Source organism: Pteropus medius, unplaced genomic scaffold (genome assembly GCF_902729225.1).
Source record: "Pteropus medius unplaced genomic scaffold, Ma_sr-lr_union100, whole genome shotgun sequence".
NCBI classification, from domain to species: domain Eukaryota; kingdom Metazoa; phylum Chordata; class Mammalia; order Chiroptera; family Pteropodidae; genus Pteropus; species Pteropus medius.
In genome coordinates, this window is record NW_024340696.1 from 6,388,967 (window position 1) to 6,414,848 (window position 25,882).

General features: G+C 31.5%; 1 protein-coding gene and 1 long non-coding RNA gene across 3 annotated transcripts in view; one reads left to right on the top strand and one right to left on the bottom strand.

Moving 5' to 3' along the window:
- KIF18A (kinesin family member 18A) overlaps positions 1 to 25,882 on the bottom strand; it is a 77,200-nt gene that overhangs the window by 43,348 nt on the left and 7,970 nt on the right. For both annotated transcript variants that reach the window (XR_005653563.1, XM_039866102.1), the window contains exons 3-11: positions 23,616 to 23,773; positions 20,289 to 20,393; positions 19,721 to 19,831; positions 18,088 to 18,285; positions 16,013 to 16,189; positions 14,558 to 14,632; positions 14,239 to 14,351; positions 10,036 to 10,198; positions 3,415 to 3,579 (exon numbers count right to left, since the gene is read on the bottom strand). Coding sequence is in view for 1 of the 2 variants with exons in the window: in XM_039866102.1 (XP_039722036.1) it covers positions 3,415 to 3,579; positions 10,036 to 10,198; positions 14,239 to 14,351; positions 14,558 to 14,632; positions 16,013 to 16,189; positions 18,088 to 18,285; positions 19,721 to 19,831; positions 20,289 to 20,393; positions 23,616 to 23,773 (1,265 nt within the window). In the remaining variant the exon portion in view is untranslated. The remainder of the gene's footprint in view (positions 1 to 3,414; positions 3,580 to 10,035; positions 10,199 to 14,238; positions 14,352 to 14,557; positions 14,633 to 16,012; positions 16,190 to 18,087; positions 18,286 to 19,720; positions 19,832 to 20,288; positions 20,394 to 23,615; positions 23,774 to 25,882) is intronic.
- On the top strand, positions 12,043 to 25,833 carry LOC120605265 (uncharacterized). The gene is made up of 3 exons (XR_005653572.1): positions 12,043 to 12,053; positions 12,688 to 12,691; positions 25,749 to 25,833. It is a non-coding gene; the product is annotated as an uncharacterized LOC120605265 (long non-coding RNA).

Consider the following 25,882-nt stretch of genomic DNA (forward strand, 5'->3'; position numbering starts at 1 on the left):
CATAAAAAAAAAAGAAAAAAGAATTGAGAGTGGCATTAAAGTGGTGGAAATTTAACAGTTTTAATTTTTTTTTTCTTTCAAATTATAATAACATGCATTAAAAAACAAGGACTTAAAAATCAATTCTAGGTTCACATTCAGGTGTGGAAAAGTTCTGCTTAAGAGAGTTATAGAAGACAAATTGCTAGAAAAATTCGAATTGACTATATTAAATTTATTTAAAATAACCCAAACACAATAACTTTAAAACAGCTACCAAGTAGACAAAAAGTACTAATACAAGTACTTAAGTACTTTCTCTAGTTGAGGGTGGGTTATAAGTTAGATTATACAAATATATTAAATTAAAAATATAATGTAAATTAAGTAAGGTTATTGTGGTGAAAATATTCTAGTAATAACATTTTAAACCACATATATATTAAATTTTTAATGTATGTACTAATGCCACTTGGACTGTACACCCAAAATGGTTAAAATGGTAAATTCTATTTTACATTTTACCACATGCAAAAAAATTTTTAGACTTTTCACGAGAAGGCTTTTGCTCACTAGAAGGGCTAACTATTTTATTAGAACATCAAGACCGTAAGTAACAGTAATAAAGAAAACTAAGAATCTAATAGTTGTTTTAAAATAAGGTCAAAAATTTAATCAAAATACTTGCCATATTAAGTTATTTAGACAATGAACATCTTGAGAATAAGACTGCTGTAGATATACATGATCTCTAACAAATAGTAAGTAAAACTTACTATTTGTTAGAGATCATGTATATGTATATTATAAGTAAGTAAAACAAACTCAAAACTAATATAAACATTCAACATCTGTTAACTTTTCAAGAGAATTAGCTCTTGTACACTGAATGAGAAGCACTCATTTGGCCAAGCATATAGGCTGTTTTCTCTGAAAACTTTCTATCCAGAACATGGCTTAGATACTCTGATGGAGACTGTCACATTCTCTGATGAGCCTCTACTTTTAGATACCTCGTATTTAGTATGGAATTTTAAGTTACATTTTCTAAGTCTAGATAATCCTTATAGTTTATTGATTAACCATTATCTTTTTTTTTGCTTAAGTCATGCAAATATGTCTATTGTATCACCTTAAGATGAATATAGCATTTAAAAAAAAGTGCTTTAGTGTTCTAGAGTAGATATTCTTCATGTTATATCAATGAAAAAATGACTTAAAAGGAAAAAGGCAAAATTGTATGAATCTCTGCAATCTCCCATTTGGCAGAAGATCTATGTAGCTTATAGTCAGATCCTCAAAGGCATCTATGACCCAAAAAGGTCGAAATTATTGTTTTGGAGTAAAAATGTAAACTTTATTTTATAATGCAGCTAACTTTGCTGTACTTCTTTTGCACACCTTTCTTTGGCTATTGATGTCTATGTTATTATTGCTTAGAATATTATTAAACTATTATTAATCAGCCATCTATTATGTGTTAAGTAGTGCTTTATAAAAATGAGAAATTAAAACAATAAAGTTAAACGACTTGTCCAAAATCATACGATTAGTGTTAGAGTTAGTATTTAATACAATTACCAAGTAACAGAATTACCAGCTAGCTATTCCCACTCAAAAGTCTATCCTCTTTCCAATATTAATATTCTCTGTAGGGAATATTATAGAGTGTTTTATCAATTATGTTATAAAATATTATTAAAGTATATGCTATACAACATGTAATTCCTCATCTACTGAACTAACTGGTATGGTTTGCTTTCAGAGAGATATTCCGAAGACCTCTGGAATTACTGAGGTGTAGATTAAGTTGTTGGTTGACCCTTCAGTGAATCTCCGCACTGAAAGAACTACTCAGTCTCTGTTTCTTTGGCTTTCTAATAAGAAACAGGGTACTTGCTGCTTGCTGCCCCTTTCAATACCTTGAACTGTCATTACTGACTACTCTTGCTAGTCTCCTCTCTCTCCAGTCTCAGCTTTAACTCTGCACCACTGCATTTATTTTCAGTCTAGTGCTTGCTTCTAGAAATATGAAGATTCTAGAACTAGATACCAATTAGCTGATACAAGCAGAGAATTTTAGAAGAGCAGCATCAAAGTAAAGCTGCTCCTTCTTTAAAGAAGTTCTTTTAAAGTATTAGGTGTTTGTATGAAAATTAGTTACTTTGTAGCAGTTGTCTGCTAGCTTCTTATTTCCCCATCTTTTTTTTTTTAATTAAGAACTCTAATTTTGTTCTGGGTGACGTCTTCAGCAAAAACACCTCTCCAGATTCCCTTGTATCTTAGGATAGCCATGTGACACATCTAGTCAATAAGATAGGTCTGTTAGAAATTTCTAAAAAAGTTTTGTTGTCCCAATATATATACATATCCCTTATGCTTTCTTTCTTTCCTCTTCTTCTGGTCTACTTGAGACTAAAGATGGAATAGTGATATCGCAACTATGAAATGACAAATATAATGATGACATTGATGACATTTTGGAGGTGTTGTATTAAGAATGAACTGTGTATTTCCAAGATTCATTATTGTTAAGAGAGCAAAATATGCCCCAACTGGTTAAGACACTAAAGTCAGATTTCTATAACCTTATGGCTGAACACAATTCTGATCCGATTCAGCCATTAACCATCATTATCCATCACTATTCTTTATAAATATAACCTTTTGCCATTCTAGGCGCACTATCTTAGGTTTAGTACATATACACACATGCATATAGCTTTCAAATAAGCTTTCTTTAGCCATAACACAAGTAACGGCGACCACGTTTAAAACTATTTTTGCACAAAATATCAAGTATTAAAACAAACTAAAATTACCTACATGATGATTCCTCAAGTACAGTTTGAAATAGAATTACTTTATTCTAACTCAAGAGCTACCTCATAAAAGTATACAATTGCTTAATAACAACATTTACAAGTAACTTTACTCTTCTGAAAGTAAAGAAAAAGAAAATCTAGTAGGTAATTAGAAAGGCAGAAGGTATATAGTCAGTTAAAAACAGTAAAATTAGTCAATTAAATCTCAGAGAAATGTCTTATGAAAGACATTTACTCAAGAACAAAGACAATGCATTTAAAGAGCTCAGTTCTCGAAAAATAAATCTGAATATATAGGCATACTTCTTTTTTTGTGTGTGTACTTTGCAGATTTTCATCAACACTGAGGCAAGACCCTCCACCAGTAAAAAGTTTACAACTCACTGAGGGCTCAGATGATGGTTAGCATTTAGCAATAAAGTACTTCTAAATTAAGGTATAAACATTGTTTTTAAAGATATAATGCTATTGCATACTTAACAGACTATGGTATTGTGTCAACATAACTTTCGTATGCATTGGAAAAAATTTGTTTCACTAGCTTTATTGTGGTAGTTTGGAACTGAACCCACAATATCTCTGAGGTATGTTTATACAAACAAATCTGTACCTTTGGAATATGTCCATTTTGACCTAAAAGTCCCATTTCGGTTTCGACACGATGGAGCCAATTACTATTCTCATCAAATTGCTTCAATTCCTCCTCCCTTTTCTTCTGCAGGTAGCAGCGACGAGTTTTCAACATTGCGAGTCTATGATCTCGTTTGCAAGTGGCCTGAAAAACAATGCATTTGATAGTCAACCTAATTTTTAGGATGTCTGATGTATGATATTAGCAAAGTAGGATATTTTCTTATAAGCATGCTATCGTAGTTCATTAAGTAAGGCTTACTCTTGTACTTAAAGCTATTTCTCTTTTGAAATGTCATAATACTACTGCTCATAGAAAGATAAAACTTGAGTTGGGAGTCATTTTTATAAAATTACACATTGAGAGTTTACAGCTTTAAGAAACACAATGGCAAAACTGAAGACTAACTTTTGTCTGTGTGTGTGCTAAAATCCATTTCTTTAAATGTTGCATTTGAAAGGTTCATACATGGTCTGGTAAGTCCCATGATTTTCTTACTCAAAACTAAAACAGATCCATGTCCTGCCTTTTGTCTTTATTTAAATTTGAAAGATGTGAAGAAATAAAGTATTCTATTGTTCTGGTTTTCATATAAGGCCTTTGGATTGGCTGGTACAAATGGTAGAAAATAGAGCTTATATCAGAGTGGTCATAAATATTTGATTTTGCCTGATGCATAATGAATATTCTGAATATTTTTGGTGTTTTACCTAGGCATGAAATGAGATCAAAACTGGTCTTTTGGTTTCTTATTCCAAGGGTCTTGCACACTATCATGGGAACTGTAGGCCAGAGCAGCTTGATCTGTCTGGGCTATCTGCCAAAAAATACTGAACTCAATAATCATCAGATATGATAGATGGACCTGAAATAATAGATCCCCATGGATTAGAACAAGTTCTTGCAGCTGATTTTGGAAGTAGAAAACTACAAGAATGAAAAAAGGCAGGAACTACATTTGAATTTTGTCAAAGACCTTAACCTCCTTAGGATGTAAGTTCTTCCTTATTACTTTTTATAAAAGATGTAGTGACATTTTGAGGGAAAGCCAGACATTAAAGAGATTTGCAAAAATGTGAAACAATGTCACTCTTCTCACTACCTCTTTTGTTTGTTTTAGTAAACATTACTTTATTTTTCATTAAAGTGTTATGTTATCATGCAATGGGTTAATCAAGTATTTTAATTAATACATGTATGTATTTTTGTAAATTTCAGTTTAAATTTCTAGTATGAGAATATTGATAGATAAAATCCACATAAAAGCTCTTTGAGGTCTTAAATTTTTTTTTTTGGTCATATATTGAATTTCATTTTTTTGACTTTCAATGTTATTTTATATTAGTTATACTATATTATGTGTACAGTATCAACATTTATATAATTTACAAAGTGATCCCCCAATTAGTCTAGTACTCACCTAGCCCTGTAAGTGGTTATTATAATATTATTGACTATATTCCCTATGCTGTATTTCACATTCCCATGACTATTTTGTAACTATGAATTTGTACTTGTTAATCCCTTTACCTAAATAAAGTTTTTTAAAGCAGAAAGGGGTTCTACACAGCCACTGCTAAAACACTGCAGGATGTATGATTTCTTGACTTTCTTCTGCTATTCAGCAGGTACAAAAACTTAAATAAGTCAACCTCAGGGGGTCTTCAGTCACTTCATCTGAAAAATGAACATTAAAGTATTGTATCTGCCTAAAGGAAGGCAGTTAAATCAAATTGTGTTTATTTTGCTTTAGCATTTACAAATGTTGTAGGTACTATTAGAAACCAAGGCAGATAATAATCTGTGGGTTTGATGGCAGTCAATATTTAATACCAAAAATATCCTAATTGAAAACCCCAAAAAGTATGTTTTTGAGTTTTTATTTTTAATGTTCACCAAACGTATCCCTTATGATGGTCCTCTATGGTGACATTTTCCATCAGGGTACTCCTATGGAATCACTGTTCTGAAATAAAGAGCAAGTAAGAGTTTGGGAAAAAACTCTAACGTATACATGTTAAACCCTGACATTAAAATATTTCCCATTAAGGTTTCAAAGAGCTTTACATATTTTATTAACAAAATCTCTAGACTACAACAGAAGGTCTTGAGCATGAACACAGAAGTCTAAAATTTAGGTGTTACTATTGCTTTGTGTAAAAGGACCACTAACATAGTAAACTCATTTTTTCTCTAAAATTAATTTGCAGATTACCTTTCTATGGCCACAAAATTACCCAGGAGCTTCACTTTAATATTAATCTCAGAGATCATACTCTAGAACCATTTATAGTTGAATCAATGTTCTTTTAGCACTTCTGATAATAAACCTCTTTTGGAGAGGGTCCAAGACATATAAAAGTCCTTGCTTTAGCAAGCAGTTTCATAAGACTAAACTTGGACCCTTCTGTGTGTAATAAACAAAAACAAAAAAAACTTGGCCCCAGATGTCTTCCTGTTTTTAATTGTTTTAACTATAACCAATAAACTTAAGAGGTTTTATCTCCATTGCTTACCTAGTCTCATAAAAATAGCTGTAAGAATTGGGACATGTGGATTGAAATGACCAAAAGTAAGAAATCATAAAAAACAAGTGGGTTGAAAAAAGGCTACTAAGTAGAAGAATAATAAAGATAAAAACAGAAAAAAATTAAAGAAATGAGCTAAATCCATTTCCCTAACTTTATGCCTTAATCTTTCTAAGCATTTACCTCTCTAGAGTCAAAATTCAGTTGGGTAAGTAAAACAGTGAAACAACCTTTATTTAAAATAAACTTTCCTTTGAGATTAAATAGACCAAGTTTATTAATCATATTAAATAATATTCAAATGTTTAAAAAATGGCACTCTGATTCTAAGCTCTGATAATGTGCTATCTTTTTAGCCTACAAAAATAAATTATAAAATTCCTGGCAAGCAAAGTTTCTCCAATCTATTCTATCTTTCCAATTGACTATCAATAATTCCTAATATGGCATATATGTCTTCTATCATATGCCATCTCCAAAACATTCTTAGTGGTTAGCTCTGGCAACTTCAGCTTTAGAGAGAATGAGTATGGCAATCAATCAATGTGCTGTGAGTAAGGGAGTAGGAATTGACAGGAAACACTGAGCATAGTTATATATTTCCATACACTGTCCCACAAATATGCTGTGCTCTGGTCAAACTGATATCCAATCTAGGAACATATTATTTCTATTTGTTTTTCTCTCATTAATATTCTCATGCAAGGCCCATTATAAATCCACCTCTCCACCAGGAAAGACTTTCTTAACTACCACAATTGGAAGCCACTATTTTCTTCTTTGAATAGTAACAGCATTTACAGTACTTGTAGTATAACAGAATGATTAAGAGTGCAGACTCTCAGGCCACACAGCCAGGGTTTAATACTGGTTCAGCCACATTAATTGGGTATAAAATTCCAGACAACTCACTTAAGTCCTCAGTGTTTATTTTGCTCACAAATGGTGATAATATAGGGTCTACCTCACAGGCTTGTAATAGATACTAAATGAATCAACCCATGCAAAGGATTTTGAAAAGTGTGTGGCACATAGTGCTCAATAATATTAGCTGTTTTTATTATTGCACTACTACTTACATGACAATCATTTAGTGCCTTGTCATTTTTATATTATTTTATTGTTTCAACTAATTTTTATAAATAATTTAAAGGCATACAATGTCTCATACTTTTCTTTACCTCTATTGTATTTAATACAATGCTTTGCATATAAACAAAAGTGTTCAATAAAAACTGTTGTTAAAGGTTAAGATACTAAGTCAGTATTAGCTTCTATTACTGAATTTCTTGCTGTTTTTTCAAGAAATAAATTAGATAATTGTGTCTTCGGATAACTGACATTTCTTTAATGGATACCTACACAAAACTGAAAATTATCTCCACTGAAAATTAATCTTTAAGTGCAAATAATTGAGATAAAATATGTAATTCTTAGAATATATCACATAGCACTATTTCAGAATTCCATTTAGCAAACACCTGAAAGGGTTTACAACAACAACTTGATATGTTAATCCTATGAGATACTCTGTTATTTGGAAGTCATTTAGGTTATCGAAAATACTGGCAAGATTTCTGCAGTTCAAGAAAGTTAAAGTACACATATAGCAACAAATCTCAAACGAAGATATAAATTCAGTTTTCTTGTACCTTTAAAGGATGTGAGCAACATTTTAAATGCATCTTAAAAAACAAAATTAAAATGAAATTTTATGTATTCAATACATTATTAAATATAGGCACTGTGCTGTGCAGTAGTAGATCTCTTGGGCTTACTTGTCCAGCATAACTGAAACTTCGTACCCTTTGACTAATATTTCTTGGTTTTGCCTTCCTCGCAGCCTCCGGCAATCACTAATCTACTCTCTACTTCTGAGTTTGACTATTTTAGATTTTTTGTATAAATGGTATCATATAGAATATGTCCTTCTGCATCTGATCTATTTTACTTAGCATGTTTTCCAGGTTCATCTATGTTCTCACAAGTGACAGGATTTTCTTTTTCTTTTTTTGAAAGCTGAATAATGTTCTATTACTATATACTTAAAAAAAGTGCTAGGAGAGTAGATCTTATGTTATTAAAAAAAATACCACCACAATTATAAAGAGGATGTGAGGAAACTTTAGTAGGTAATGTACAGGCTTATGGCATAGATTGTGGTGAGAGTTTCACCAGTGTATCTGTATTACCAAACCCATCAAGTTGCATACATTAAATATTTATAGTTTTTTGTATGTCTGCCATACCTCGATAAAGTGTTTTTTTTTTAAAGGCATTTTCAATAAGGCATAAAATGTATATTCAGTAAATAAATTAATAATTTTGATAATATAGTTTAATACTGATAAACTGGTATTAATGATACATTAATAAATACTTAATGATTAATTTCTTAGCATATCACATCTTTCTTATTTCACAGGCTAAGAAAAAACTGAAATGTTTGTTTTTTAAGGCACTATTTAAAATTAGATGGCTTTCAGATATTAAAAAAATATAAAATTTTAATATATAATTGTTATTTCTGGGAAGGTGGAAAAGGAGAAAACATTTGGGGTGGTGGTCTGAGAGGACTGGGAAGTTATTTATACGAGAAAGCTTTTTAATAAGGAACATATGAATGTACCTCATGTATTACCTGTGTAATTAAATTACACAAAATACATAAAAATAAAATTAAGCTTATTATCAATGAACACCAAAAGTGGGGGAAATAATTATCCAGTATTTTCAAAATGTTTATTTTTCTTATCTTTGATGATTTGGTAATGTACATGTGACTTTGGTCAAAATAACTTCATTTCCTCATCTTAATTATGAGGATAATATAATGTATCTCATAGAATTTTCTAAAAATTAAATGAGTTAATGTATATGAAGTGCTTAAAACATCTGCCTAGTACTGTATCTATAACATGAATTTTTTAATTGCAGTAAATAAATCTTTAGTTTCATTTGTCCTTTTCTTGAATATAGATTAATCTTTGATTCCTTTATTGTTCATTCCTTCTTTGATGACTTTACTCATTTTTATAGTTTTTATAAGATTGCTCTTGTATCTGAAATTTTGGGTGTTGTCATATTTGCTAAGTCTGCTGACTTGCTTATGGTGAACTGTTTCACCATGTTTGGATTTTGGACAGTAAGTTCTTGTGGTTTTAGTTTAGGGTTTGTTTTACTAGGCTCATTTTGCATTGCTTCTGCCCAGCTCCCCAGATTATCATTGGTATACCATTTTCTATGTTAATTTCTCACCTCAGAAATTTGCTAAACAAAAAACAATGGATTATAAAAATTCAAACCTCAAATCTTGTGAAAAGTATATCTATAACGACAGTCTTCCAATGAGACTGAGTGTGTTACCTTATCCTAGGTTTGGTTTCTTGTCTTCCTGCGCAAGTTGATAATATGTTTTCTCCTGGTGTACTCCCAATATGAAGAGAGAAGGCCTCTGTGGTTTCCTGGCTTTATGTGGGGACTATCATTTCTAACTGTTTGTCTTCCTTGAGTCCCTTACTTAAGTAGCGGTGTACATCAAAGGCAGGGTAGTAAGAGCGGTCTGTGTATGTAGAGAGGGGAGGGCAGTGCAATACTGCATTAAATAACAGACTGACTAAAAGTTGGTCTGCTTTTTTTTAGCACCATGCAATGGAAATTCTAACAATGCCATTGATAGAATCTTTTTCCCTGGGGGGAAAAAAAAATCTATTAGTCTAAACTAGTCTAAATTGGGTAGACTGCTCCTGCTGCCTCACCTTTGGTACTCAGTCAGCTCTCTCTGACTGTGCTAACTTCATTCATGTTAAGCTTTCATCAACCCTCACAGAAATAAGTTGCAACTGATATTTTGTTTCTTTTAGTTTTCATTTTGTTTCTGACAACTAGGAATTTAATATTTTTTTTCCTTGTACACTTAACTATGCATTTAAAACAATGCTACATTTTCCCCCAGCACTTCTAGGTGTTTGTAGAGAATGGGTGATTGAATAACATTGCCTAACAAATTTCTAGAATTGAAAGTCCCATGTTTTTATATTCTCTAAAATTTGATCTTAAAGTTGTTAAATACCTTTTCTACTTTATCTTCAGAACACATCATTTCTATTTGCTTATGGCATTGTTGTTGATAGAATGATTTAAGTTCATTTTCTTTAAGTAACATTTCCAACTTCAGATATTCTTGCCTAATTTCTTCTCGATTCTGGAACAAGCAGTTCAGAACTTCTTGAAATCTATAGAAAATAAAACATTATAGAATCTCACTAATTTTGTGATAGATGATATAGAATTTAAAGAAATGCACAAACATATGCCACTCATAGACTTATTCATAAACAGCAAATTGTTAAAGTGACTCTTTCCTATTAAATTACAAAAATTTCTGGAAAAGTTATTAACTATTTTTACTACACTGGTTTTCTCTCTTTCTCCTCCAAGACAGGAATTATAAGACCATTGGTAGTAGTCATATGCTATATTTCGCTTAGTAAAAATATTTGTTTGCAGAAAAAGGATGATAATCTAGACCTGTACTATCCCAAATCACAAGGCCCGAGAAGCAACACAATATTATGTGTTGTTTTGGTGTTGGCTCACGGTGAAGAAATAAGCAGTGGGTGGCATAATCATATGGTGCTTCCATTGCCCCCTAGGGAAAGTGAGATAGCCAGCTTTTTGCTTCAGAATTTGTTAGAGTGAAAACACACCATAAGGTTAGGTACCCCCGACAGCTTGGCTAAGAGTCAGCTGACATTGCCAGGACCCAAAACATCCAAGTTTACAATGCGGTAAATGTAGAAAAGCCACTCCAGTGTGTTTCTTCCAAAGGACAATACAGATTTAGAGAATCAAAGTTGGGGAGTTTGACCTACATCTCCTACAAATGCATAAAGAAAGATCTCAAGCTGAACAACTCCTATGAAAACCCTAAAATGACCCTGCAATCCTGCATCCTCTGCATCAGCAGAATATTGGTCACAGCAATATTCTAATTTTATAAAAATATATTTGTTTTTAATTCATAGATCAGTTCTGAGCTTCAGTAACAGTATAAACAGTCATATACAGGCCAAACACTCAAAGAAAAATTAACTATGAAGCCTTTAAAATAAAACTGTAACAAAATATACGCACTTAAAAATAAATGTTCTTGACCAGAATTTTAGATATATTTGTAAGGATCTGTGGTAAAAACATTGCTGATTTACGTAAGTAGTTTTTAATGAAACTCTACTGGGAATGAATATAAACCACAGAACATCGACTTTACTGCAGTTTTGTCAAACTGATAAATATTTCATAGGAAGTATGTACGGACATTGCAATTTCATTGTATTATATTACAACAACGCTAATGCCAGTAAATGAATTGATAAGTTATCTTTAGGTTAAACCCAGAGATAATTTCTTAGTTTTTTGGTAACATTTTATCTAAGGACATGGTTAAACAGTTGTCAATTTTATAATTTTGTAGTGCAGATTTATTTCAATTAGTGGTGTTTAGAGATTAGTACAGAAGGAAGAGAATTTGTATCAAAGGCCTCTAGAGAGCTCCTTAAAAAATGTTATCATTATAAAACAGTGTCTTCAGGGATTGACAAATAATAACTATTTTGCAGTAATTTAAAACATTAAAGTAACTAGAAAACAAAAATCTTTGCCAATAATTTTAGGTGATATATGAAGAATGTTAAGTTCTACACAATTTCCTTGGTAGAGTCACAAGTGAAGTTTTATAATAACTCTATAAAGAACAATTGTATTTTCTTTTTAAGATTTCTTTTTGAATATTTTCTTTCCAAACAGATTTGGTAGACAGCAAATAGTGTATATTCTTCCCTTTATCTATTTAAACTTCATAAACATGTTAAAATTTAAGTTTTTTAAAAGACACTTTGCTAATTCATGACATTAAAAAAGTTATATATAACAGTATGATTAATATAAAAGTTATTTCATATATTTCAGGAGACACTTGTGAGGGAAAATGACAAAGGCAATGGAGTATATAATTGTATCATTACCTTCTTTATAAATACAAGTAATTGTTTAACATGTTGCATGGTTTAAAACTCGAAAGTTTTTATTGTTGGTTAAGGCAGGTTGAAATCTGAAAAATATCAAATAAATGCTTATTTCATAGCTCAGGCCATCTCCCTCCTGAATCAATTTACCAGAAGAAAAGTTCAACAGCTTGAAGTAATCAACTCTAAAAGTCTACCAATTTGTAATGCTTTAACTGGTAACCAGATCCGGTTATGCAGTGTTGAGCAATTCCATGTAAGCAATGACTCTAAATCTGAGCAGTTGGTGACTTCTTTAATTTTCAAGATATCTGCATCAACAGGAGATAACTACTGCATGAGGACCAACACCACATTGCATTCATAAATAAAATAATAACCAAACCACTAATATATCACAGTTAAAAGCTTTCTTTGATAAGACTAAATAATGAGGAATCATTTTAACTTGTTATTTTTTAAAAGGTACTGTAAAAGTGGTAGGATATAACAAAAAAGCATCATAAGACTACTACAACATAACAATTTTATTTTGATAATGGGTTGTTAGAGGGACTGACAGAAAATAATTTAAATGCTTTAGAAAATCTTCAGTACAGATGGAACACTTGTACTATGACAATAGATAGGTCAGCTTTATGAAAAACTGATTCATTGTCACTGATAAACTGTTTAATTACTTATGATATGTGAAACAGTACAGTATGAGAGCAAAAGGATTAAGATTTGAAAGAGATTATTTATAGCTCTTGCCTTTATCTATAAATGAGAAAACGATGCCCCACTTTAAATTTCAAAAGGTTGTTGTAGTAATCAGATGAAATTAATATGGACCTAAAAATCATCAAAAACTATAAAGCCATCTACAAAAATATCCTTAAAAGTAGTTATCTAAGCATCTGGGAACAATTGAGGCAGAAAAAATATGTTTTGAAATCAAGGATATTTTATGTAAATTCCATATACAAATCCAATTTAAAAAAGGCGTTGTACTGAAACGAGGTTGAAAGTCACTGTTGACTAGTCTTCCTTGTGTACACTAAGACACCTTCTACAACCTCTAGAGTTCCAAAACATTGTGAACGACCACTAGTTTGAGTTGTGGTTAGTTTCTCACACTTATGATAACAGAAAATTCGGGAATGTCAAATAAGTTTAACTTTACTGAACTTTAATCACAGTTGAACAGATTCCCTTACTACAGGACCTCTCAGGGCCTTTAGTATGCTGATGTACTTTAGAAATCTTTTAGATTTCTTAAGGAGTAATTTCCAAACATGTTTGATCCAGGAATTCCTACTGTCTTCTTAGAACTACTCAAGATTCAAAGCCTTTGAAATAGTATCCCATTGGGACAATTTAGAAAATTGTCTTAATTGCTTAGGGGAAAAGTACTTGTGAGTACTATATTATTAACAGCTTTTTTTCTTTTAAATTTACTTGCTAAGAAGCTTAGCACAAACTGATCAAAATTCTATATTAGTTTATATCACTGAGGGATGTTCTTTCAAATAATCGGCCCCTTCAATTCATTAAGTGGATTATTGAGTTATATAGAATCAAGAAAGGGTAGATAAAATTTATACGAACTATATAAGTAATGATAATGCCAGATGTAATCATCTGAATGTTTGTGACCCCTCAAACTCATGTTGAAACCTAACACCAAAGGTGAGGTTATTAGGAGGTGGGAACCTTTGGGGGGTGATCAGGACATGAGAGTGGAGAGCCTCTGTGTGGGGTTAGTGCCCTTATAAAAGAGGCTCCAGAGAGGTGGCCCTCTCTTTTTGACATATAAGGATTTGAGAAGTCTACAACCTGAAAGAAGGCTGGCAACCAACCGTGCTGGCACTCTGGTCTTGGACTTTCAGCCTCCAGAACAGAACTGTGAGAAATATTTTTTTGATGTTGTTTATAAGCCACCCAGTCTGTGGTATTTTGTTATAGCAGCCCCAATGGACTATGATGCCTGATCAGTAAAATAAGAAAACCTTTACTAAAAACTAATTTCATAAGTGACATAATTGGCTTTACCTTCTTTATCTTATACTGAAGTCCTGGTTCTCCTCACTATCTATATAATCACAATTTAAATGATCTGATTCCAAAATGTACTATATAAATAGCAATCCGTGACTTCCTGGATTCAGTTGAGAATATATAAAGACATTATACAACAAATGATAAAACACTTGATAATATTTCGAAACCATAAAATCCTCAAAATGAGATCTCAATATTATTTTTACCTTTCAATTTCTTTTTCCTGAGGGTTAGAAATCATTAACTTTGCTTTGTTATTTTCATCAGCAAAGGCTTTCTGTTCTTCATAGGCTTTTAGTTTTTCTTTTAACATTAAAATCTAGTAGAGAGAAACACTAGTTAAAATATAAAACAAATTGTCTCTATTATACATGACCACAGTAAAATTTTAGCTATGAAAAATAACTGAGCAAGCCAGATTTCAACTGTAATTAAAAAAATGTCAAATTTTTAGACAATTAAGTTCACAGAATCCCATAAATGAGGAACTGAGGAAGTTTAGCATAATAGCATAAAAAGACATACCTCTTCCTTCTGCTCATTACAGATCTTAACATACTGAGTTATGTGATTGTCAAGGTGAAGAATATTGCTCTTCAACTGTTAAAAGAGAGAAATTATGGTTGCGTATAAAGAGAAAGATAATAATCACAATCAAATAATATAAATATAAGCAAAATGGCATATATCCTCATTAATTCAGTCCATTAATTCAGGATTTGTGACAAATACAATCATGTGATAATCTTGATCAATTATGCTCATGTTTAAAATCTTTAACAAGATATGCTGAGCACATTAAGAATGTAAATGAAATGATAAAGAAATTGCCTTACTATATGAGAAAAAGTACTTTTAAGAACTTGAAAACCATTCATTGGCAATATAATAAATAAAATTGCCCACTTTCTTTTTTCTGTTTTCTAAGAAATTCAGAGATAATGTTAAGTTCCACCCATCTGTACGTTCAACTAGTTTTTAATGAGTTATAATTTATCCTTTTTATAATAGTATGGGCCCTTTGGCAGCTAATAGTGGAGAGAACATTAAGCATTAAGAAGTCCAAATACTTGATTTTGAGGCTCTCATCCACTTCTCATTTAAATGACTTAGAATTTAGTACTTAAAACACTGAGCCTCTGATTCCTCAACTGTAGAGCTAAAAATTCCTTCCTCAATGGGTTGGTTTAAGGATTACATGAAAAATGTGTGTGAAAAACCTTTGAATACTCATATAGTATAACCTTTACTAATTAATTATATAAACAGCGTATGGACATTTCTCTAGGGAAGACAATAAGCCGCTCATGTTCAAACAATGGGAATAGCAGAGGGGTAAGAGAAGTCATCACACCAGTTGAACTCTAGGTCTCTTCAAACCCTGAGATCCTGTGACTTTAAACATATATTATGTTTGACTTACATATTTTCAAAACCTCAAATATTGGCAAAAATACTGATCTAATCAATCATTATTATATTGCTGGAGCTACGTAGAGATTGATTACATAAATATCATAAAATAAATTATTTTTAAAAGGCTATTTATAAACTGAGGCAGATATATATCTCTTTTAAGGATGAAGTAACTGAGGCTTGAAGAAATTAGCTAACATATGCAGGGTTGTCAGGTAGAAAGTGTTGATGCTGAGTTAAAGCAGTGTCATCCTTGGCTGCCACGAATGTGTCAAAGCCTTGACCAGTTCCAGAGTGCCATCAAAATAGCATGTGCCACGACGTGAAAAAGGTTAGAAAGACACTAAAAGCAGCCTAGCTCTCAAAAGACTAAATGATGATATCTATTATATACGTGATCAAGATGCTTAACAGTTTAATTATCAAAGTTAACCTTAAAAATATTTCTAACCCTGCTTCCTAACTCATTAGTATAAATGTAACTCTAAATTAATATTTCGTTGGAATTATAAAAATAGCATGTACCCAATACCTTTACAGCAAAGGCAGAGTAAACATACTTACAGAAGATTTAATATCCTTTGCACGATTAGCATACTTAAGAGTGTTATATGTGTCATCGTAGCTCATAGAGGAAGGACTAACAGCAGCTATCATTATAGTTTGACAGTTGCCTCCAAGAGAATCCTTTAACAAGCGAGTGAGCTTACTATTTCTGTAAGGAATATGCTGATTCTTTCTCTGAAAGAACAAAAAAAGGATTATGTCATTTTCCACATTTAAATGCAGACCTGCTACCACTTCAAGAATCTAAGCACTGCCCAACTTTGCCTAGACTTATAATTAGTAATCTAAATGATGATTAATGAATTTTATGAGACTATTTAGTGAATATATAAAACAAATATCCCATTTAAAGATTATATCTCCATCTGAATGACTATGAACTTTAGTTAATAAAAAAATCAATATTGGTCTCTTAGTTGTGATAAGTGTACTCTATTAATGTGAAATACTTACAGCAGGGGAAACCGAGAGTGGGGTATATTTAACAAAATTTTTCTGTATTATCTTAGAAACTTTTCTGTATCTAAAGCTACTCAAAAACAAAATGTCTATTTAAAAAATATTCATTTGTTTTTTAAAAAATAAATTAAAATAAAGAAGTAATATATGCCTTGTACACATATACTAGAAGAATAATAAGAATTCTGCACGGCATAGAGCTGCTTCTCTTGTTAAACAACCATCTAAAATGGAACAAAATAACTTATAAATTTTACAATTTTAGAGATACTTCATCTGAAAGTTGAAGCTCTAAGAGACATTAATTTCCTAGGTTTTCTTTTACTTAAAAGATATAGTTTTGACTTTCAAGTAAGAAACAAACTTTCTAAGAAGTACGACATCTATATAAAAACAGAGCATTACGATGTTAAACTGAAAGCCACCTTATGCTATCCAATGTAAGTCTTTTCATATTATAGTAGAGGAAAATGAAGCTTAGTGAAAAGTGAAACGACTTGCCTTAGGTCACATGGCTGGTGATTCAGAGCTAGAAATGTCGCCCTAGGTCTTCCAGCTCCCAGTATTATCATGTTTCCCATCAGAGCAGTCTTTCCCAAACAGTGTGGAATGTGCACTGCTGGTGCTGCTTGAAATGATTTTACATGCATGCATTAAGACATGCATTAAACATTGACTCATCAATGACTATGTAGGAGTCAATTATTAAAAATTAAGTAGATATGGAAAAAATGCTATAGTTTAAGTTTAGAAAATTAATCTCTATATCATGCTGCCTCTGCTTACGTGTTTGAAATTTTAACTTAGAATATAAGTCATCTTGCTTTTGCAGTCTTCGTGTGATTTCAGTAACTTGCCTATTTTAAAGACTCCCAAATCATTTTAATATACTTCATACTAAATCAAAATGCAACATTTTGAAGAGTTTAACACTAATTTTCCTAAAGCTTTTGTACCTCCTTTGAACTTAAATTAAATGATAATATTTAAACTTAAAAAAAGTCATTTTTTTAGAAATACAGAAAGTGCCAAACATGCTGTATTCTAGTAAGCCCTTTTGGCACAGAGTAGGTGTAAAATATTTTAAATGCTCCAAAGGCATCTAGTAAACATTATCCTATTAGATCATGTAATTACATTTTATATCTTAAGTCCCTCTTCCTCTCTGAGAAATATCAACACTCTTTAATATTTATCCCAATGTTACAGTATATCAAATACTAGCCAGAACAGATTTAGTTCTTCTAAAATGTGTTTTGTGTCTTCGTGCCAATTAAATTATCATGCTTGCTATGTAGTGATTATTAAATAGTAATTTAAAAAATCAATTTCAAAATATGTGAGGAGAAAGTACCATTAAAATATTACCTATCAATCTAATATCTGATACTTTTCATTCAACAAATCCTGGTTATAAAACTAGAAATTAAAATAAAAGAAAGAGAACCACAGCTTTATTTGATACACTAGGCTCTCTGAGGTCTTTCCTCTGATATACTCTTGAAATTTGATTTACAATAGACCTTTAAAACCAAATTATCTCAAATAGTATCTTTCTAGGAATTATATACACTTTAATATTTCAAATATGTAAATAAATATATTGTACCTACCTTTGTATCTGCTAAGGCATTGATGACATTTCCAAGAGCTAAAAGTGATCGATTAATGTTTGTGCCTTCTATAAAACGGGCCCCTTTAGCACTGGTAGTACTGGCTCTCTCAGACCCTGCCAGGTCAATGAGTGACATCTTGGCAATTCGGACATTCTGATTAATACTTGCTGTTTTGTCTTGTTGTCGCAAATAAATCTTTTTGAAATTACAGAATAGGGAAAATGAGGACACGATTTAACAAAATTAAAAGAGAAATGTACAATTTATTTTTTAAAGAGCATACAATCAAAATTATTTTCATTTTATAAACACACCAGACAAGGTATAATCTGACTGGCTGATATTCAAGAGTACCAGAGTTGAGAAAAATCTGAAAATAACTCTGGCCTCATTAAAGGTCAAAACAACTAACTTTTGTGTACTGGTAATCCTTGAAAGAGGACATAGAATTATCAGAGGTGGTAGCACACGGGTCCTCTAGAAAGAATGTTCCTAAGAGAAAACTAAAGGTAGTGGTCAGAATGCGTTGCATGTCTGCAGGGATTATTCTCAAAGTAAAGCTGAATTTGAATGTTGACTCAAAATTGAAGGGTAAATTTACGCCAGTTCTCAAAATTGTTTTGTCATTATAATTAAGAAAATAAAATATGTAAAAAATAGTATAATAAAGGATACTTGTCATATTCAACGGCCTATTAGAGTAAAGCATAAGTTATTCAACTATTTTAAGCTACTTTGTAGTTTAACTGAAATAAATTTGGTGGCAAACTTAAAAGAGATGGGGAAGTTTAGTTATTACTACTATAAAATCCTTTTATTAAACTTTCTGAAAAAGCAGGGTCTAAGACATTTTGGAAGTCTCACTGTCACAGATAAACATTTCTCTCAAGACTACTACTGATAAATGAAGAGTCAATGCTAAGAATAGAAAAGATTAATAAAATGTTGTGGGCTGCAGACTTTCTAAATGACTTGACTGCCTCAGATGTGAATTCTTTCAACTATAACAATTTCTTTCTGAAAAATCAGTTCTATATAGCATAATCCAGAATGAAGCTATATAATCATATGAATTTTAACAGGATTAGAAACTCGAAGAAATAACAGCTAATCTACTCTGTAGCTCTTTTCAGAATTATATTCATAAAAAGTACTGTAGCAACTGAATCCTACTTCCTTAAGGAATGCAACTACTTTACATGGCCATAATGAGGAAATCTTTTAAAAAGTGAATCAGTATCTCCCTATTTATTGCTCCTGTAAATCTAGATCTATAAAGAGAAAGTTTGCTCTGAATATAAGATTATGTTTCAGAAATATTAAATATTTTCACCAACTTAAAAAAAATCCCTTCTAACATATTTACTTTTCTACCTTATATCTTTACATAGGAGAAAATTTACATTTCTGATTTACATCATCTCCATTCTAAATATTCTTGATATAATTTTCTCAAATCTGCAAAGTAAAGGAAGAGCTGAGAAGTACAGAAGCCCACAGATAAAGAGATTTTTTTGTATGTGAAAATTATTATTTGTGAATTTTTTTGTATGTGAAAATTATTATTTGTGAATTTAGCTTCATTTATTTTAAATTCAATTTTAAAAGCGATAGTCTAGTGGCCTGTTACCTGGAAAACAGCATGAGAACGAGAAGATGTAGCATTCATATCAGTGGGATGCTGTGTCCTGTTTTTGTTTCCATTATCCAGTAACTGTAAAATTTCCTCTGAGGACTTGGGCTAGAGAAGATTAGGTATAAAAAAAAAAAATACACAAATTAGCCATCTGTGTTTAAATTTTTAAATAAACTTTCAACAAGCAAGAAGACTTTTAAAGGTAAAATAAAAGAAAGTACTTTCTATAATTTAAATCTCATTAAATATTGACTATTATCATTTGCTTAGTACTTTGGTATCATATGAGGAATACAAGAGAAAATCTTGTCTCTCTGTGGAGATAAAATTTAAATGCATTAAGTAGAATAATACATGATATTAAATGTTCAGGTATATTTTTAAAAGGAAAGCTCATTTAATTATTTCAGGGAAAACAAAATAAACAGAAGATATATCCTGAGTATTTTAACTTTGCATTTCATTATTTTTCTTCCTTCTCAAGCACAATGGGAAATAAGTAAATGGTTAAATAACCATATTTTACTATTTGAACACGGAAAAAAGAAGTTTATAAACATACCTGATGTAAAGTCAACCCCTGAACGACCACCCCTTTCTGGGCATCTTCCCGGACAGCAAGTGGCCCTGAATTTACTAACAGGTCACGAATCTGTTCATTATATACCTTAAAATAAAAAGAAGTGCTTTCGCATTGATGTTGACACAACAGTGATAATATCACACATATGCACACATTGCCAATTTAAGTTTATATTAGAATTTTATGCTAAAGACAAACAGTGCTCATTTCATTCATCTCATTTCTTTTACCTCACACTGCCATAATTTTCTACTCTCTGAGAAAACAGAAGAGTTAAATTATCTAAATTTAAAATTGAAAAATTTAAAGTTGGAGTCATTACGCCTTCACCCCATAATGTCTAACATGATGGTTACGGTAAAACAGAAATAAGGTAGCTGGAATTGCTTTTTCCTATTTCCTGGAAATATATGAGACACCTGGTCTTAAGAAATTCTACAAGATCTGAAATATAAGTTAGATGGAGGTGGCATGGATTTTATTGGAGAAGATATTTATTATTCCATGGTTTCCAAGTAGTCCAAACTTTTTATATTTTAGAGCTCAAAGTTAAAGAAACCCATATTCAAGGATAGACATTATTTCGTTTATCCTTCAATTACATTAATTTTAACATGTAATTTTTAATGATAATGGAACCCCCTCCCCTCATTTAACTGATGAGGGAACTAATGTCCTAAGAGGTTAAGTGATTTGTCCATGGTCACGAAGGTAAAAGCGGAGCAGGGATTGGAGCCCAGATATCCTCACTCTACTGCAAGGCATCGAATACATATCTGTATTACAGTAATCGGTATTTTACTAAATACATATCTGTATTTAGTAATTTCTGTAAGTAATACATAAAAATAGTACTACTGACCTGATTTTATAAAATTACTAAAAATTCTAAGTTTCTTACTTGCCAACCAAATGACAACTACAGCTGTTACTGATAAGATTTTTTAAAAAATACAAAATGAAGTCTTTAAGAATTATTTTATGTAAGTTATTTCCATGTTCTAATAAATAGCCCATAGCGATAATTCATTGCTGGTAAAATCTTCTACAGTGAATGATAACTATTTTTTTTTTCTCATTAAACTTTGTTTTAATGATGTCTCAAAATGCTGTGACAGATTTTTGGTCAAGTTGCTTCCGTTAAAAAGTACTGATTTTAAAAACTAATAACTAACACAAACACACACACACAAAACAAATGGTCCACAAAACATTCTCCTTTCCTTCTGAAGGTTTTACGATGCATTGTGATCATTAACCAGTCTTTTACTATTAAACTTAAATGACCAATTGAGACAAACAGTTCTGAGATAAAGACTGGAGTGGCAGGTAGTGGAGATAATATTCATTTAGCCTTCTGAGCTTTCTGGGCAGAGTTGATAACCATTTTTAAATAAAATAAACTCTTAAAAGTAGTATAATATCAAGAGATAATTTTTGGTTCCTATTTTTCTGATAAACAGCAGTTGCTTTTCTAATGCTTCCCCTTACCTACTTAAATCATACAAAATATACAATTAGAACAATCACTCTCAAGCAGGTCTATGCATCAGAATCACCTGGGAGCTTTTAAAAAACATAGATGCCTTGGCCACAATCCAGACCTATTAAATTAAAATGTCCACAGAGTGAGGCCCAGGCATGTCTATTTTTAAAAAGCTCCATAGCCATTTCAGGTGCAAAGTCTTAGTGGAAAACCATTAGATTAGATATTGCCAATAATAAAACGAAAGATTAAAAGAAAGGAAAAACAATTAAAAAAATATAAAAATAACAAAACTTCAAAATTCTCCCGGTTATGAAAAGATCTAAGGAAGAAATAATGAATATTGCTGTGCTCTTTTCCTAACTATGTTCAGAGCAATTCTTTTCAATACTTAACTATAGAAAATGAGTTTCACTTATTTTATTTCCAAGTTCTATAGACTGACAAGAAAATTTTTAGCAACATACATAATCTTAATCAATTTTTGAAAAGAGAAGACACTCTCTCAGTAGGAACCTAACAAGATATCAATAAGAAAGCTATGACTACTAGAAATTTTCTGACACCATAAATGAATAGGCAATAAAATGAGGAATTTATATTTTTGCACTGGTTTCTGAAACACTATCAGAACTCAGAGTTAGTTAATTATGATTTGTTGAGTATTAGCTATCATGAAGGTAGGAGACCTCAAAGAATGATGGGGTGTGTCAAAAGGACCCAAGAGACATCATGAAAGAGCCTCGATTGGCCAGATCGGGTACAATTTGAACATTCAAATAAATAATTACAGAAAGGGATTATAATCTATTGAATGTTAAGAATCCATGAGTCCACACCAATACTATAAAGGAAAGGGAAAGTTCTTCCTTACAGTTGAAAGAATGAATGTAGAAAACTGATGAAATTTAAAAATCACTATCATCTACTATAATAACAATTGATTCAAGAATGAATCATCAATGGATGTTAATACTAATAGATGAAAATTTGAGTAAGAGGATATTTACATTTTCTCCTTACAAAGTACTTATTAAATATAAAAGTTAAAGTAGTATCTTGACAGTGAAGATACTTTGCAGACACCAGCATAATGAAATTGATCAAAGTTAACATAGTCAGTAATGGGACCAATTAACCACATAAGTCTCTTGGTATGATGCCATAAGAACTCATCATCACTTCTGTAATGTTTCTGCCAGTGCATAACCCGAATCTAATCATAATAAACCCAAACTAAGAATTTTATGATAGTGACATCAAATACAAAAAAAAGAAAAAAGAAATTCAGATTAAGGAGACTAAAGAGATATAACTACTATATATAATGCAATTAATGATCTTAGATTTTCGTTTTCAATAAGGGCATTATTAGAATAATTAGTAAACTCTCATTAAGGTCTACAGATTCAATACTAGTGTTATATCATTGTTAATTTCCTGATTTGGTAACTATTTAATGGTTATTTAGGAAAATTTCCTGTTTCTAGAAGTTTGTAACTTAAACAGTTTAGAAAAAATACATACATACACACGTAAAGAGAGAGAAAGCAAAGGCAGTAAAATGTCAATATATGAAGAATCTGAGTGAAGGGTATCTGAAAGTTTTCTGTACTAATCTTGCTACTTTTCTGTAAGTCAGAAATTACACGAATAAAATACTTGACAGAAAAAGACTAAGATTCATAACAGATAAGACCAGAGATTTTAGTAATATTATATAGTCATAAAAAAATTTCTGTATGATAAAATTAGAATGGAACTTCTTAGAGATTTCTCAATACTATTGATTAATCCAAAGAATGATACTGCCCACTTACCTCTAGATAAGAAACTGCGGTACTACATACTTTCTCTTCTTTAATCTCATCCATGGATTTGTAAAGGTCTAACATGGTTAGATACATCACTCCTGGTTCATCAGTTGATCCTAGCATTGTGTGGGTCTTCCCCGCTCCAGTGGCACCATATGCAAGTACTGGGTTTTTATGAAAAGGGATCAAAGCTCTTTGTTATGACATATTCCATTACTATATCTACTGTCTAGTGGATAGTTCCATCTGGATATCCTGAACACTAACTTTAAACCCAACAGATCCAAAATTAACTTATAGTCTTATCCTTAAAATCTGGGAATTTTAGCAGAAATCTACTCTTACTCCTAAATTCTCTATTCTGATGAATGGTACCATCAACCATCTGTCTGCCTCACCTCTCCCCAACATTTGTTCCCATTCCTGTACAGTAACCTTACAAATATTAAGTAATCAATTATCAGTCTCTCTATTAGCTTCAATCTTCTTTACACCATCCCTTAGAATTTATAGTCTTTTTTATGAAAAATGAAATCTGAATATGTCAGATCTTAATTGTCCCGTTGTCCTACATGAGAAAGCTCAAATGTCTTGTCTTGGATTACTACTAGGCATTCAAAGACATGGCACCTGCTTATCTCTCCAGCCTATTTCTCCTTGTGTGGCCTAGGTACACAAGATTATCTGAAGTTCTCTGCAAGCCCTGCTTTTTCTACTCCTTTGCTTTTGTCCTGCAGAGTCCCTCTACTTAATCCAACTGGGAAACTTCTACCCGTTCTAAATATCCAGCACAAATGTCACTTTCCTGTGCCTTCCCTATCTTAGGCAGAAATGTCTGCTCCCTCATTTGAGCCCTCAGTATATGATGTACATCCTTCTATTCTAGCATGCATCACATTATGTTTCCAAGTGTGAGTTCCACTTGGAAACAAGGCAGAGGCCATGTAGCCCTTGCACCTAGTAAACCACCTGGTACAAAGCAGGTACTCAATATAAGTTTGCTGTGTGAATGAATTCTAGAGAGAAGCCATTTAAAAATTCCTTTTCAAATTTAAAACAAAAAAATCTTGTTTTAGGCAAATTACTTTATTTTCAAGATCCTATCCAGTATAACATAAAAGTGATGTGTTGTTTCAATGCAAAAAAAAAATCCTGGATTACATAGGGCAAATATCCAATAAAATATTCAGTTAAGGCAGAATCCTTATATTATTACTGGTGAAAATATTTTTATGTTAAATCTCTCTGCTAAATGTTAATGAACCTCAAAAATACTTTTCAGTAGAATGAATTAAACTGATGTTATACTTCATTTTGTTCTATTTTGTGTGAGCCAGTAGTATATCAAGAAGTCCTAAGACATCTGGATAAGAATATAAAGTAAAGTTAAGAAAAAAACAAATATTCAGTATTAACTTGCCGGAGATTTTTTTCATTTGAAGTCAAGAAAAATTTTTTAAATCTCTAGATACAATATGGCATTTCATGCATGAGGAAGAGTATCTGCTTAAAAATGATATTCATGGCAGTTTTAATCAATAAGCCCATTCTAATCTTGATCGACCAAGAGGGTAAGTCTTCTGTAATAAAACTGAACGAGTCAGTGACAGTGAAACATGTTATAGTTTTGGAGTATCTTAAAGAAAATCTCGTAAATTGTGGTAATTCCAAAAGTAATATATTAATAATGTTAAGTACCTTATAAGCAGTGGTTTAAGTGGCCTTTTGGATATCTCTCTTTCTTGGAAATCAACACGGCCATTTTGAAATGCAATTGTAAGTCCATTTAGAGTATGAGAAATGCTTTTTGGGGTGAAGATATGCTAAAATAGCATATGATACTCAATTAACATGGGCTTTTAACATTTTTGTTTCAAGGTATTGTAAAGAAATATGGTGTTATAAAGAAACTGCCAACTGTTCAGAAATTTCTGACTACTCCACAGGGATAATAGCTGTATAGTTAAGCAGTGGACATAAGAATACAAAAATTGTGGGAAATATGACATCAATTACAAGAAGCATGTGGTTTAATAACATAGGAACTAAAAGGATGATTATCTATCGGGACCATAGCTAGACCCTGGAAGATAAATTTTCACAAATGAAATATGTTATATATGATGACTAAATTTGAAGGCAAGTCTACTAAAGAATTTTTAGCAAACATGCACCTTAAAATTGATTACATTTAGACCAAAGGGCCAAATAGATATTCTTCCAACGTAAAACTGAAATCAGATGGAAAAATTCAACCCCAACTGAAAAAATTA